This window comes from Saccostrea cucullata, unplaced genomic scaffold (assembly GCF_032062105.1).
Source record: "Saccostrea cucullata isolate Sc308-1 unplaced genomic scaffold, CSIRO_AGI_Scuc_v1 ctg75, whole genome shotgun sequence".
Lineage (NCBI taxonomy): Eukaryota > Metazoa > Mollusca > Bivalvia > Ostreida > Ostreidae > Saccostrea > Saccostrea cuccullata.
The window spans coordinates 890177-907787 of record NW_026940114.1 but is presented as its reverse complement, the minus strand read 5'-3'; the positions used below and the strand labels follow the sequence as shown (position 1 = coordinate 907787).

The window sequence follows — 17611 nt, the reverse complement described above, 5'->3', positions numbered from 1 at the left end:
CTTGGAACTTAAGCCTCACATACTTTTACTTTATTTTCCGTTATGATATGCCAGGAATATTAGATATAGAACAAATATTATACCTTCCCTCAGCAAACTTTGCCGAGAAATGAAGATATTTTAAGGAATCAAGAAAAAATTTATGCCGATTTTTCTTTCGTCAGAAAATCGCATATTTTCACCAATATTTCAAATTTTACATCATTGACCCCGACTTTTTCTTTCGTTATTTTAAACTAGTTGATATTTGTGACTGATCAGGAGTAAACTATTTAAAAGTTTGATACCAAAAAATATTTTATTGCCTATTTGGATTTTTAATACCCCATGTATGTTACTTTTTTAGTGCAAAAAGGTCACACAATAATTTACGCAGATTTATTTGCAATATTACTTCAATAATGAATAATTTAATTTCAGTTGTAACACGTCATTTGATTGGATAAACAATTTTATCCATTTTGTACAGCATAACTTGCCTACGTCACAATGAGTTACGTCAACAAACGTATTACTCCGCTTGACGTTAACTTTTAAAATATGCGATATTTGAAGCCATTTTCCGAAGGAAAAAATGGAAAAATTGTCTCACTGTCTACATTGAAATTAAATTATAAGGAATGAAGCTTATTTCAACTTATATTATACGATATACATGTAACATAACTTGGGGCAGTTTACGCTTTTTTATAAACTGCTTCGCGGTTTATAAAGCGTAAACTGCCCCAAGTTACGTTATATCGTATAACATAAGTTGAAATAAGCTCTATTTCTTAAATATTATTCAAACTATTTTAGGTAAAATAAGGTTATAAATATAGCCATTGTTACATCAGATAGAGTAAGACAAAAATTAAAGTGATTGATAGAGTTAAAATTTAAGTGCAAAAAGGTCAGCTTAATTGTACCGTAGCTAAGTAGGATGCACACTGACCCCCTATTTTCTCTGCGATTTTGAGTCATACTATATTAGTACTTATCCAAAATATACTTCTTAAAAATCCTTGATATAACAAAGGATGACCGAACTTAACGCTGTGTTTTTGGATCTTTTTCGGTCGCTTCTGTTGCTTTTAAATCTTAACCTAATTTCATTTTTACATATTTACTACAGAGGTCTGTCAATTAGACACCCAATTTGAATCTTAAAAATAATTTTAGACTGTAATACAATTATTAATTTCATGTTTTTTGTCCTTACGGTTTTCCAAAAACAGATCATTTACGCTTACTTGCACTTGATTGAACATTATGTAAACTAACATCGTAAGAATGAATCTAAAATTAGACTGGATGACTAACAATGACATGTATTAAAAATACTAGATCTCTATTTCATATCTTCCTATTTATTTTGTATGGCGCTAGCATGTTATTTATGAAGGTTTAAAACACATGAGCTCTTTTACTTGCTTATTTTGTTCATGAATATCTATACATGAAAAGGAAGTAGAGCAAGTCATTTTGTACCGGTAGAGATCATTGCGCCATGTGACTAGGTCACGTATTGACCTCTGACCTCTGACAAACTTCATACAGAATTGAAGATATTTGTTCTCTGTATGTTTATATAATGGAGAGATACCACAAATGTATATATATATAATTAATAAATTTATTGGTTTTACTTTGTAGGACATTGCATTAGTTTCACATTAAGTTTAGCGGAATTAAGTTGAAAACTTTTTTCAATAAAAAAAAACTACATGTATAAAGCCCGAGAGCTTCTCCGCTTTCTCCCCCTTGGTTTCCAACCATATACCGTCCCCCTTCCTTGTTCAAGATTTCCATATCCGCCACTGATATGTGCCCACGCATGCTTACTAAGGCATATTCAATTTATTTAGATGAGGAACTGATAATTTTTTATAATAGAAATTCTGGCCCTGGAATGGTTGAAAAAAATACTAATTCCAGTGACATAGTGCTCATCGTTTTTGAAAGGGTAGGTCAGCCAGAAAAAATTATTTACCCGAAAAAAATTGACAAGCCAAAAAAAAAATTGTTAAAGCCCGAAAATCCTATTTCGGGGAGGGGGGTCCAACTTCGATCAGTCCCAATTTTTTTTCTTTCAGATATACTACATTACCCTTAGTGGACTATACTTCAACAAAAAGTGGGGGTGGGGCTCTACTTTCAGTGAACATTACACTTTCAATTGTCAAGTTATGTTTGGGAAAGAAGGGGGCTGATATTATGTGCCTGTAATTCGTCCTCATCAATCAGCCCCCCCCCTTCTTACCAGTCAGTAAAACACGGTCGTCAACATTCATAATATACTAGATATACAGCTTTGAGATAATGTACATGTATTTTTACATCAGGTAATGAACTTTTGGAATCAACTTGATAAAGAGTTGACACAATATAAAGATATTTTTAAATCACATAAGAAAGAGTTGACATAACGTAATTATATATCCACATTACGGAATGGAGTTTTGACATGATGTAATAAAGTGTTGATACAATATAAAGATATGTTCACAAAATGTTATACACTTTTTAGACCACGTAATAAAGCGCTGACATAAAGGTAAGATGTGTTCACCTCACATCATGATGCTCTCGCCGTAAAGTAAAGATAAATCCAAGGAATGGACTTTTGACTTCATGTTATGATAAGTTTAACTATAAAATACAATTTACTTGACGTAATGCAATTTTGACCTCACTTATTAAAGAAATGAAATGATGTAAAGAAACATTCTTTTCGCATAATAAAGTTTTAACACAATTTAAACAAATTATCACTTCGCATAATGAATTTTTTACTTCAAGTTATGAAGTGCTGACATAAGGAAAGGATGTATTTCCTTCATGTAATGCAGCATTGACATGATGTTAAGATATTTTTTTCATCATCTCATAAAAAATTGACATAACGTAAAGATATGTTCACATCATGTAATGATAAATTTACATTATAAATAAAAAATAGTTGTATACTATAAGGCAGTGATGGCGTTCCATAGGAAATCATAGAGCAGAAGCTTTCCTATCTAACTTTATATATGTTATACATTAGTATCAGATGCAGCTTATGTGTAAAAATCTCAGATAGACAAGCTTGTGCTCCATGTTATCTGAAGAGAAAAGTATCTAGAATATTAGGAAATTCCACCAGAATTAAGGAAATTCGGGAAAATGTCCTACTTCTGCACGCTCTTGTGGCCTCCATGTAAGTTTTGAATCCAATTTACTCGTTTTAAGTGCCCGTTTTTAAAGCACGCATCATCTTTAAGTTCTTAACTAGAAATTATCACAATTATACAAGTGTTTTTATTTTTACCCTACCTTGTCCTTTCATCTTGACTGCGTCCACACGAATGTCCCACGCGAAAACAATGCGAGCCTTCATCTCGACATTTAGATATATCGACGACGTATAGTCAATTAACAAATGTAATTTCAATTCTTATGTCGATACGACATATCCTGGTGAGCTTGAGATAAAAAATACCACACACCTGTTTCATATTTGGTTATCTTACTTGAAAAAGACGTTAATGTAATCTAACAACCAAGCTCTATGATAAACGTGAAGACTTTAACTTTTCAACCGTCAACTTCCCTTACTTATGCAGTAACAAACATTCATCACCTAGATACGGAGATGATATATCTCAGTTGATTCGATACGCAAGAGCATGCTGTACGGATGAACAATTTCTAAAACGAGGTAAATTATTGACAAACAAGCTCATGAAACAAGAATATCAGCAGTCTCGTTTAAAGTCATCATTTCGTAAGTTCTAGGTCCGATACAATGACCTTGTCAGCAAATACAATTTATTATTGAGTCAAATGCTAACTGACGTTTTTCATACTACTTGTTAGTTCATGACAAGGAGCATACAGCGCGTGTGACCGTTCGGCAGGGGATGCTTACTCCTCCATGGCACCTGGTCAGACCTCTGATGTTTTGGAGGTCTTTGTTTGCTCTGCTCCTTCAATGTATTTTGTATTGTTTTATGGATTTTCGATCTTTATTAATGTTCGTTATATCCATATGTTACATATACTAGTATATAATGTCGTTCAAAGATACGGTCTTCGGAAAGTAACAAAATCTACTATCTGATATGTTTTATTTTATTAGTGCTATCTCAATCCTTGTCTTATGCTTTATATTTTATTTGGTAAAATAAAATATTTTAGGAAAAGCCCTGTAACACACGACTTCAACGGTATGTCTTTTATTACAATAATTTCCTTTTAATGTGTTATTCAATGTGACTGATCATGATTTATCTGCAGATTTTTTTCATAACATAAACACCAACTGGACATGCAGAACATGTCTTGCCTCCGATGACCAAAGTGAGGAACGTCTTGCGAATTATGTATTGATTTCTGCTTTATCATGCAGGACAGTTAGATCGGTCCAAGTAGCCCCAAACATTAGATATTCGACTTCATCTGAACTTTCTTGTATGAGGCTTTTTTGATTACGTCAAAATCTCAATGCTTGATTACCGCAGCGAGTCAAATTATGTCTTGAACTTGTGTAAGTAGCTATAATTGCGTGGGTTTTGCACTGGTTACAGGGCATGAGGGTTTTGAAAATATTGTCTTCTTGGCTTCCATTTACAAGAAAAATGAAGCCTATCAATCTGCATGATGACTAATATAGCTCAAATCATTGATGAAATTACGTATTTTTTGTGACCGCGAAAAGTTAAGATCGACATTCTCCATTTGCATAACATGAATTAGTTTTATTTTTAAAGGTATATATTTTAAGTAGACATTTGAGGTATTTAGCAGTACTTCTGTTTGTTTAGATTTCCGTTAATTGTAGTTTTTTTTCTTAAGGAGGCTTGGGGTCAAAAATTAACCTTTAGATATAACTTACTTAAGCTTTTGTAAATATCTTAAGCTGTCAACTTTCATTTGGAAAAGAAAAATTTCATACATTTCAATTTTAGAATTTGATTATTTTTGTATACTTTATATGGAGCTCTAGGAGCTCAACATAGCCTAATATTGTTTTCAAAATTATTTTATCAGAATATATTATTACGCTTATAATATATGGGGGGGGGTGCGTTTTATAGAGATGAACATCCATCTTCTTGGTTACATTTTCAATTTTATTTCTATTGTGTAGACATTATTTTATTTTTTAACAGAAAATTACAAGTAAATCTAAAGCCTTTTGTTATATTTAAAAAGCATGTACATGTTTTACATTGGTGGCGACAACTTGATCTAATATGCTTACATTGGCGATTTTCTTTTTTTTCTTTTTTTCTTTTTTTTTTTTTTTTTTTTTTTTTGAATAGAATATATAATTCAAATGAAATTTTATTATATCAAACGATCAGCGTTTGTAATAAAAGGAAAATGAGGCGCCATTTTCTTTCGGCTCATAACTGTCCATTTCTGCATTTGTGCGATTCACAAAGGCTATGTCATTATCTTCAAATGTTTCCCATTTTAAATGATTCTGTCCTGCTATATTTCCAATTTCTTTTAGGTGTCCGTTAGAGAAACCTCCATTTTGTATATAGGTGTTGTACTGTTTAGAAGGGGGATCGTCGATGAGAACGTCCTGCTCATCCTCTACAGGTTTGTAAAGATATATAGTACGCAGACACAACAGTAGTGGGGCATATAGCACATTACTGAGAAATATGGCAACATTAAGCCAAAGAAACCCGATCGTCTGTACGATCTGACCAGCCATTACGGGACCAAGAGCATAAGCCAGGGAATATGATATGTCGGCAATAGCATAAACACTTCCGTATATTGATACATATCTAAGATCAACAAGGTAGCCTAATGTGGGTAAAATAGCAGTATCAACAAGGGCTACACCTAAACACAGTCCCATTATTGGAAATAGTACCACAAAAAATTGTTTCGCAAACGGAATAGCCAGACAGCATGTCCCTTCGATGATTAGTCCCACGGAAGTGATGAGCCACTGATATTTTGGATAGTTTTTTGCGAGTCTAACCGTTAAGTAAACGCCTCCGATATATGGTAAGAAAGCAGGGAGCCAAACAAATCCTATCTCCCATTCAGATGCCTCCATGGTACCTTGCATCCAAAGGGCGATCGTAGGTTCCAAAAACGCAAGAGACACATTGGACATTGCAAGAGCTCCTGCAGCCACCGCGATGTATGGATCTATCAAAAGCCGATATATTGGGGTTCCTTTTAATCCTTCTTCAGAGAGTTCCCTTTCCTTTCTCATAGGTTTCATTACAAAAAGGAGAAGAATGCCATCTATTAAACACAGACAAGAGAGAAATATAAAAGGAACTACCTTTCCAGCAAACTCAAAAAGAACACCACCAAATGGAGGCGCAACCAAACAACCAAATGATATGAAGGCTTGGGCTATTCCTAGAGCCTTTGTTCGTTCAGCGTCGTCTCTAAATCTATCGGCAATCATAGCAAGACCTGAAGTGTCGGCAAACGCAGAGCCAACGCCTTGTAAACTTCTTGCTACGAACAGAACAGCGTAACTTTCGCCAAAAGCAAACGCAATCGTCGAGAAAAACATAATAGATAATCCAATCATTAGTGGTCGATCATATCCTATTCTATCGATTAAAGCCCCAGTAAATGGATTAATGAAAAGTTGTACGATTGCTTTTGATGCGAAAAGGACACCAATAGCGCCTCCTCCTTCGGCATAAGCTAATGGTTTTTTCGTTGTCGTTGGAAAAGTTGTTGTTATGTTGGTGAAAGAACTGTTACTGAAAAAATCAGTGTTGTTGTACAGCGCAGAATCGTTTCCAGTGCGACTTCTTGTTGGAACCTCCTCATCCTCAAAGTATTTATCCAAATAAAGAGGAACAATCGGTACAATGACCATGAAAAGCATATTATCCAAAAGCAAAGCTATACACACAATAATGAGAACAAGGCGCCTCTGCTGAGTAGGGTCATTAATCCTATCATTCATAATCTGTAGAAAGCGACTAAATTTCTCTCGGACCAAATCCAGTACATATTCCATTTTCAAATTTAGAATTAAAATCCTTGGAAACTGAGTACAGTACCTTGAATATAGTCAACAAAATTTGCGGATTCTCTGTCATCCACTGAATCCTCTCCTTCACAACACTTTAGGACCTTCTCTCTTTGTCCAGCGAGTCCTTAAATAGTAGAAAGAAAGTGGGTCCTGTTTATATTTAGTACAGTCATAATGCGACATAACGCAATCAATTCAACTACTTTAAGAAACTAATAATTTCCTACTGGAATTAAATGATATGTATTATTATTTCACAATGGTGTTGTGATTTTGAAAATGTGTTGTTTCAAGTAACTTTCATATACAAATTTGAGGAGATTTAAGAAAGCTTTCAACTGAAAACTGAAACTTTTACATAATTACTGAAGCTAATGAGCACTTGAATATAGCGGAAAATCTTTGTCTACTGAGAATTAGTCTTATTTTCTCCTTCGTGTCACTCTTTAACTTCCGCTCTTTTCGATTCACAAATTCATTGCTTTTTTTATTAAAAAGACTTCTCATTTTCCGGTGTGATGACCAGTCGGCGTCCACTCATTTAACGGCTGTTCATTACACGTTGGTTTTCATAGTTAATAGAATCCTCCCTCGAGGCAACCTTCCTCGTTGTCAATTTATTAACTACATTTATACCACAAATCCAAACTCTGGAAACCAATTTGTAGATTGAAATAGTTAAGCAACACAAAAATTAAATTACGTATGCAGTGATTGAAGGGACCCAAATCATCTTGGCTCTGAGAAATTGGACATACACAGAAAATCTGATAGATTTGGTAATGATCAGGGCACAAACTCGTCTTAAGGAAGCTAATAGGAAAGGGATCCGGATCCTTGAAGACTACGTTGCAAAATACCATGGTACAAAATTCTGCGAGGCAAAGAATTTCTAGTAAGGAAAATTTTATTACAACGATTCTAAAAGCAAATTTAGTAACAATTACATCAGCTTTCACTGACGAGATGTTTTTGGTTTTTTTTTTTTGTTCGATGTAGGTTTTACAATTATATTTTAATCGTTATAACTATACAAATGTAGACTACAAATTGTGTGCTTATTATATTCCTACAAGCTTTAACTGTAAAGACTTTTTTTATACCAAATAAAAAAAATGTGATAATTTGTTTAAAATTCCTCTCAAATATCTTCTGCCTGCAATAAACTGCATTAAATTAAGGGGAATTAATTTTAAAAACCTGATTGGTAGAATGAAACATTCCTTATAAACTGTTTCAAGGTTGTTTAAAAGTTGCTTGCGAATTGGTCCACAAAATGTAGTCGAAATATGACACCCTTTCATTTTATTTTGAACATTTTTTTTAATACTATAGACTTTTTGAATATAAGATTTTTCTCAGTACTTTATAAAAAGAGATATGTGATAGAATATATATTGTTGAGAAAATGCCATATGTTATCAGAGAAGTGGTTAATGGAGAAACCAAAGAAATTTCGACGTAAATGAATCATTGCAGGTGAACATAGAGTTAAATCGATCCCTAGGCATGAATAATGGTTAATCGGCAAAGACCCACTGTTTATTATGTCAATAAAGCATTACAATTTAACGTTAATAAATATTTCAAAAGTTTTTGGTCTTCTTAAGTGTTGGGTCATAGTTTATAATCGATTGAATTGTTTTTGTCTAGATTTAGTTCTTAAAATGTCTTATAATTAAACTTAGTCAACAAACGAATTTAAGACTTCCTTCGCACGATTTCTTGCGTGCGTTGCATAATATCTAAAGCATTTCCAGGGTCTCCTTAACTAGAATAACAGGGTAATTATTTTACCTAGTTGCAAAATAATTTTTTCACTGCAGACAGAATTATTCCAGAAAATACCTTATAGTTTGAACAGATATTTTATTATTGGCTTATGGCATAAAGAAATTATTGGCTTATGACCTGAAGAAGTACCTCAAAATTCCGTTTAGGAACAGAAGTAGATATGCACATCCTTATTTGTTTACTTTAAATAGTATCAATTTAATTAGCATTTTCTTCTTACATGTTAAGCAACTTTATACATTGATATTCGTTGTTGTACTCTGTCATACACATTGTACTGTGGATACTCATTATTTGACATTTTCTTTTTACTTGTATTTATTTTCATATCTGCTGTACTATATTATTACTTTTCATACTACGGGTTTTCTGTTTCCATTTACATTAAGGATAAGAGAAGCAGATGTGCACATTTATTGTATTCGTCAGTTTGTTTTGTTTTGTTTTGTTTTTGTTTTGTTTTGTTTTTTGTTGTTTTTTTTTTTTTTGTAAAAAATAGCTTTTCACTCAATATGTCAACAGGCCATAAAGGAATATAGATCTTTAAAACACAAGCTTACGATTTTAAAAAATATATTTTTCAGAATACACAATCTTTAAAAGCTATTTGGCAAACGTTTAAGGCGACACTTTTACTTACTACGCATGTGTAGAAAAATTACCATGGTCATTAATTGACATTTTTAATTAGCAAATTTAATACTTTATAAAAATTGAACTTTCAGTTCGTTGCCATGATGTGTGCACATTGTATGATCCATTATTCAACTGATATAATGTTTTCAATATCTATTGCTTTACCACTATTTTCATGCCCCAGTTCGTTTTTTTAACATTGGGTTCGATGCCGTCTGACATTCTAGAGTAAGATCGGTTTTAAACGGAAAATTTGTTGTTGGTGTTTTTTTAATCAGTAATCACAACCAATCATTTCTTTTATTTTACTTAAATCAAGATTTTGATGAATAATTCATTAATGGCGTTTCATGAAATTATTAAATGCTTGCTTGTTTAAAAATGTCTATAATTTAGATCTACATGTACAAACCGGAAACACCATCGAACTCTCATGTTTGTTTGTTTTTTTGTTTTTTTTTTTGTTATTTGGAGGCTCTTAACCGAAAATGAGACATTTAATTCAAATTACGATTTACCACACAAACACCCTCTATCTCATCCCCCCCCCCCCCACACACAGCATATTTACCACACAAACACCCTCTATCTCACCCCCCCCCCCACCCCCACAGCATTTTTACCACACAAACACCCTCTATCTCCCCCCCCAACACACATACAGCATATTTACCCCACAAACACCCTCTATCTCTCCCCCCCACACACACACACTATATTTACCACACAAACACCCTTTTTATGTCTCAACTCCCCCTCCCAACAAAACATATTTACCACACAAACACCCTCTATCTCTCACCCCCCTCCCCAACACACACACAGCATATTTACTACAGAAACACCCGCTATCTCTCAACCCCCCCCCCCCAATACACACACAGCACATTTATCTCTATCTCTCCATCTATCTCTCACCACCCACCCACCCCCAGCATATTTACCAAACAAATCTCCTCTAGCTCTCACCCCCCCCCCTCCCCAGCATATTTACAACACAAACACTCTCTATCTCTCCCCCCCCCCCCACACACACAGAGCATATTTACCACACAAACACCCTCTATCTCTCACACACATCCTCTCACTCAGATACATCATACACACGTAAACCTTCAGGGACGCGTAAAGAATCATTTACAGCACTTACATACAATTAATGTTAGGAAAAAGAACAAGTGATATTTTTGTCATGCAAAATAGAAATGAACACCGACAAAGTCAAAAGCTAATGTCTAACCGGGAAAAGAAATATTCTTCTCTCAGAGAATAACTACCGGAATTTGACATCGAAATTACACCATATGTTCTTTTTTACGAGTTTGGCTCAGATATAAACGTCATGCAATTGCTAATCAATTTCCATCTTGTAGCAACCGTCAGTTTGAAAAAAAAAACATACACACACACAAAACCAAATGTCGCTACAGGAAAATATTCTAGGTTTCTCGACTTAGTTTAGTTTTTAGAATGGTGTGACTAATCGTATAATTGTACATAAAATTTATAATGATTTTCCTTCTATTTTTGTTTTTTATTTGTATATTTATTCATAATTTAAAATAAAAGCAAACTTTTTTTTACTTCAAAAATTTCATATAATAACGGGAAAATAATAAATGAAACCATTACTTATTTGTTTACTGATATAATTAATTGGTTTAAAGGGGCTGGGGGGTTGTGGCCATTTTCAAGCTATTTTGACTTCCTTTAGAAGAGGAGCTCCAAATAAAGATATAGGAAAATGTTAAAATTTTAAAACTAAAATGTTTGAAATTTTTCTTTGCCAAATGATAGTTGACACCTTAAGATATCATATCTAAAAAATTAAATTAAATCTCCTCGATTATTGTTTTGGTTCCTTTTTCATTTTGGTTTTCATTGCCCCCGTTCTTCCGACGTCTTCTGCCTGATTTCTACTCATAAGTTCTTCTTGATGATTTTGTCTTACATAAATTGTTTCTAAAATCAAATTAATTTTTAAAAGTTCAAAAAGACAATTTTACGCAGAAGCTTCTCAGTTAAATTAAACCTGACCATCTAAGGACATGTATAACGTTTTACTGCTGTTTCACTCAAAGTTTTCGTATTTAGTTGATGATAATAACCAAAGGTCACTTTTCGAAACTTTAAAAAATGACGACCGTTGCCATGATAGCTAAGGAAATATGAATACCGAAAATTTTGAATGTCAATTTCCTTAAACCATTCAAAAAAACAAAAACAAAAATCCAATGAATTTTCTTGCATCAAGACAAACTGATTTCATCGTCCCAGTGGTGCAGTGGTTAGAGCGTCTGCTCTGAAGTAGCGAAGTAATGAGTTGATCATTACGTCGCAGGTTCGTATCCCACTGTAGGATGTAGAGACCGGTCCTTCGGAACCGAGGTTCCGTGTCGCAGTAGGTGATGGCATGTGCACGAAAAGATCCTTCTCTGTTCAATGGCCGTGTATATACATGTAGGACATAATTTGCAGCTCTCCATCGGCAAGTTGTGGTGTCGCATATGAGTGAAAAATTCTCGAGATGGACGTTAAACAACATACAAACAAAAACGATTTCTGCGAGTTCAAACTACAAAAACCCATTGAAAATACTTTGTTAGTGCTGCCGTGGTAATAAGATTCCTTTTATTTTTAAAAATGTTTGACTGGGTTTTCTTACCCGTAAAGAATTTCAAACTGCAAGTATCTGGTACCGGTGTTAAAAAATTTCAAAATGACGGTCAGCATTCCCGTGCATAAGAAAGAAAAATAGGATTTTTTGTACAAATATGATTTTTTTTTTCAAACTTGTATCGGATGCATATGCTAGCATGCTGTTTCTAGAACAGCAAATTTCCTGATCATCGTTATTCTATCAAATTATTTAAAGTATTATAAGATTCCAATTAAACCTCCTTTACTTTGTAAATATAGGTATACTGTTTCAGACATTAAATCTACAGAATATGTGTTTATCAATTATATTTAATGCTATTGAAAAATAAAATCGGCAACGTAGCAAATACCTGTGCACAGATTTACATGATGAACACTTTTTATATTTACTTACTGTTAAGGAGATTGGAAAGTCGGTTATTTGGAGAGAAAAACGTATTAATTCAGGTTTTTTCACTTATAAAACTTATTACTATAGAGTATATTACTCTTTAATGTTAGCATTATAGAGGACTGTTTCCTGTCCGTTAGTCTTTCTAACTCGTGTGCATGATATTCATCTTGATAGCATTCTTTTGTAATGGAAGAAATAATTTTGCCGTGCGATGCTCTGAAACATGAAATGTAGCTATAGAACTATTTGAAATTATACCTTAATGTAGCAATTTCCCTTGAAGAGGATCAATTTTAAGACAAACGTAGCCAATTAGTGGACAGGGAGCCACCAGAGAATCTTTGTACGGAGACTGCTTACTCGTTATAATGTTTGACTTCTGAATAACCATTAAATATGTAGTTCGAAAGAAAACGGACGGCAGATTGTGATTTTCTTTTCTTTCTTTTATTCAAAATGGAGTTCTTGATTTATCCCAACCACTGAATATGGTTAAAATTCTATACATATTGTTAATGATACAACTGTAAGACGCCTTCGTTGGCTTCTGCCAAGGAAAATATCTAAAGTCAATACTTTGAGATGCTGAGATTCCAATTGTGAACATTGTTTGAGTGTTAATTTCCTCCATGTCAATTTCATTTTTCATGTCAAGAGGAACTCCCTCTTCTTATGGCTTGAAAAGCTGTTATAATGTGGTATAAAGCAACAACATACAGATCATTAGGACTTCGTAAATAGACACTCGTATAAGAAGGGATTCGTTTTATCTTCGATATTCGTTTTATTTTCGTTTATTAATATCGGACATCGCTCTTTAATATTAGAGGCAATAGAACTTTTGACGCGAGAAATGTTTGATTTTATACTGAGAGTTTATATACAGGAAAAGAATTAGTATTTTTCTTATTCTGATCAGTAAGAAAAATACAGAACACTTTGCATGTAAGTTTAATAATTACTTACATCACAAAAGGTCAATTCTCTAAGAAACGTCAATGTAATTTCCTTTTACATTCATTTCTGTGTAATGTATTATAAGATATCCTAATTAACAAAATTACATAATTCTTGTAGTATCACACAATGATAAGATTCTCGCATTATAGCAAAGACAATTTCCTTTACACATGGCAGGTGAATCTGTAGCGATTGCCCACACATTTTGTCATTCTCTTATTTAGAGCTATAGCAAAAGTAATTTTTCTTTACCGCTCAATGATATATATTTATGCACTTAATATAAATTTTGCCTCTAGAATTCAAACTAGAGGTACTGTGAGCGATGAGCTCACTAAATGATACCCCCCGCCTCCCGTATGGTTTTAACTGGTGAAAAAGTCCATGTTTTCCTGTGGCCGGGAAACCCAAAATACGTGTCGGATTAAAAAGTAAAATAGGAGGTGCACAATGGCAATATGTAATAAAGATTCTGTGAAAGTTTCATCAAATTTCATTCAGTGGTATGAGAGGAGTTGTGGATAAGAGATAAGTACCCCAAAGCGTAACAGACGGACGGACGGACGGAAATACCGATTACTATATACCCTCCCGCTTTTCAAGCGGGGGGTATAATAAAATTGCTTTGAGAAATTCATAACTCACTTTGTTTACCACCCTCCCTTTTTAAAATCTGTATTTAATTACCTTGTTATTAATATACAAGAATATATACATATTTCTGCATCCTTTACGGGTGCAATTTGATGTGGAAAATGCATGCTTTAACCAGCTTGGTAGTATTTTTTTTTTTTTAAAGAAAATGGATAATGTAACAAATCAATGTATTTTTTAAAATAAAGTTTTGTCCATCTTTAACCACATTTAATTGTGAAACAAGATGTTTTATGCCTATATTGTTTAAGAAAGAACATAAACATCTTTTAATTTTTCATAAATTAAATAAATCTTTAATCTGGGCTACTTTGATGAGAACATACCATTATCACTTAGCAATATAATTCGAAATATGGATTTGTGTGACGCCTTCTGTGCTTTGATTTTTTTTAACTCTGTTTGCTACACATCAAACAAATACATTTTTCTGTCCATAACACGATAAGAAATACTCATTAACAAGGGCATAGAGCAGAAAAATGAAAGTCTTGTAAAGCTCAGCAGATAAGCCAAATGTGTCTTTCGATCGTCCGCTATGGACCGTATTATCTTCTGGAAAAGAATTCCAACCCTCAATTTTATTCTCATATCTCCTGTTTTTCACATTTTATTGCAATAACACACGATTTTCAGTTTTCCTTGCGTCAAGTCAATCTCTACGACTGGACTGGAAACATTTAGAAATTTACAGGAAATTCTCAATTTTACGATTTTACAAGCAAAACCTAATTAATGACATGTATTTAGACGTCTATAGTTCCTATTATTGATTAAAGACTACTATTGTTACTGGAAAATAAAAGTTCACTAATAAGTCTGAAAGTTATCTAATAGCCCGCACAATACTCTTCTTATTATCATCATTCAAATGTATGTCTGGCTAATCGCTCGGGGTACGCTTAACGGATATAGCTCCGTTTGTCCCAGTACGCTTTATGTTGCGTTTTCTAGTTATATCTTATAATTATTTGTTTAGAATCTGACCACTGGGAGTAATTACACGCTATTTTCATACTCATGACTCTTGTTTGAATAATCTGATTTATTTCTTATTGATAAATTGTTATTTAATGGTTTTCTTAGAGCTGCTTTTGAGATCATTCCTGAGTACCATCACAGAATACAGAAATGTAACATATTTATTTAATAGAAAATCACCTATCTTTTCAATATACATTTAAGTTGCTCTTTGCGAACATTCAGATTTCTTTTCCGAATACGTTTGATGAAACACGCAATCACACAAATCCAAAAATAAGCTAATAAATAAAGAAATCAAAATTTTCTGCGACAATTCGCTTCAAATTCAGTTTCAACAATCATGTAAAATACCAACATTCCATACGAACATAATTATACATACAGTAAGTATACATAAGCAGTGAACTTACATGTATCTAATAATGTGAAATTGTTTATAATGCAATCAGAACATGTTACAGAGATAAATGAATTTATATTTTATCAGTATTAAACTTTTATTTCAAATATCTTTTTCGTGGATTTTGAATATGCAATATGGTTTGAAAAATGAAAATATCAGAAACTGTACATTATTTTATGAAGATTTATAGAAATGTAAAATTGTTGATTTCTTTTTTTATAGGACATTAAATTGTACCTAGCAATTACTCATTTGTATACAAAGTTTCCAATACACACACTTACCTGTATGATAAGACTGCTTTAACAGAGTATCCCTAGCTTTCTCCCCAAATCTGCTCTCAATAAACTTTTATGGAGAAAATATTCAAATATATTGGTTCATCTGATTTGAATAATCATTAATTGGGGTCACGTGACGCACATAGATCTGTAACTTGGTATTCTGAATCAATAGCCGCGGTTTAACAGCCTCAGATCAATGTATCAACTTATAGCTCGAACAACTTTCAATATTTGATTCTTTGGTGGTTATGGAGGCAAAACTCCATTTTATCCAAGAAAGTTATGCAAACCTTAGCCACATGACAGAGAGGCATATCAGCTATTAATCTTGAAGAAATCAGCGGCGAAGATTTATTTTTGTCTTCCGTGGTAGACATATTCGATACTGTTAATTTGATAAAATCTTCGAAGAATTACACAAGTTCATCATTCTTACATTTGTTATTTTGTTTCACTTACGATACCGATTTTCCTTAAATAGTTCTGTTAAAAAAGTTCTTTAAAAATTGACTGTCACTTAAAGAGAAGAAGCTTCACAATCTAAACTAAATAAGAAGTAAAAATGCAAGGAGCAGACTAATTTAGAATTGAGCATGCTCCAGTTTGCACCCTTTTGCGTGCAGAATCCCCATTAGAAAGAGATCTCCTTATGTCTTGACAATTTATGTGAAGCCATTGTAATTGGGGGACCAAAATAAAGATTATAAAGCAACACTAAGCGGAATTCTAGCATTCGGATTTTTGAATTATTAATGCAAATAAAGTTTCAGATAATTCTTACACACATTGAAATGTCTTTAATCTACCTCAAAGGAATCTTTATGATGTTGGAATCAAACAAGAATGAGGACATGTTTATCAAGCACACAGTATTATTATTATTTCTACATTGTTATGTCACGTTTCTCCTGGTCTTAACTTTAGATCCTCGTCCTCTTCTGTTTCATTTTGTAGCAGTTTTTCCATATTCTCTCTTTCATACAAGACCATTTTCAGGCCATGCAAGTAATCTTAGAGGAATCTTGTAATATGTTATGCGGAAATTAATATTGAAATGGATATTGCTGGTGAAAGCAATTGATTTTAAAATTAACACGGTTATCTATTTTTCAAATCTCGGACTTGTAGAAATGCATGTTGTAAACAGTGCTAAGGTAAGTAAGAAGGTAAAATAAAAGCAATCCTAGCCAGAATTTAAGTTCAAAGAAGTCACTAACTTAATTTTAATTTCATTATCTTTATAAAAATGGTCCTCAAAAAGAAAAAAAATGTTTATTAAGAATAAACTTTAATGAATGAGTCACTAAAATGTTCCAGTATGTTTGATATTTGCTTTTGCAAGGTTCAAATGAATTTACTTCTAAGACTAACTTAATACCCTTTATATTGCCTTAATTGTTACCATTTTTGTACATATGTTAAAATTCGTTCAATTTAAATCTGCATATGAGAATTTTCATTTATATTAAATTTAACTGAACTCAAAATTATAAAGAAACATTAGGTACATAACCATTAGCTTCACTAATTGCAAGAAATTCAAGCATTCCTTCGATCCACCCAACCCTTTACAAAAATTATTGAAAAAGACAAAATTTACATTTTTTTGGGGATAATGCATTTGACCAACAACAGATAGCTATGCTTTGAAGCACTGGACTGGGTTTGTACATGAGGATTGCATATCAATTTTAGTATTCTATAATAATGCCCGAAATTTCTGCAGATAAACCAGTGTATTACTGTTTCCTTGTAGTTGGAATGTATACATTTTAAAAAATAAGAAAGAAAATCTTGCTCAATATACATGTAAAAGAGAACGTATCTCTATACCCTTTAAAATGTAG

At 32.9% G+C, this 17611-nt stretch overlaps 1 protein-coding gene across 1 annotated transcript; it reads right to left on the bottom strand.

Moving 5' to 3' along the window:
* Positions 1–4989: 4989 nt before the first annotated feature.
* On the bottom strand, positions 4990–15963 carry LOC134254797 (probable vesicular acetylcholine transporter-B). Its single transcript, XM_062737315.1, has 2 exons — positions 15765–15963; positions 4990–7118 (listed from the first exon to the last, which is right to left on the bottom strand). The coding sequence occupies exon 2, from the start codon at positions 6977–6979 to the stop codon at positions 5327–5329; it is 1653 nt and encodes a 550-aa protein (XP_062593299.1). The 5' UTR covers positions 6980–7118; positions 15765–15963; the 3' UTR covers positions 4990–5326.
* Between the last annotated feature and the right edge of the window lie 1648 nt (positions 15964–17611).

Coding starts and splice junctions, on each gene's coding strand:
- LOC134254797 (XM_062737315.1), bottom strand. CDS start 6,979: ATGGAATATGTACTGGATTTGGTCCGAGAGAAATTTAGTCGCTTTCTA.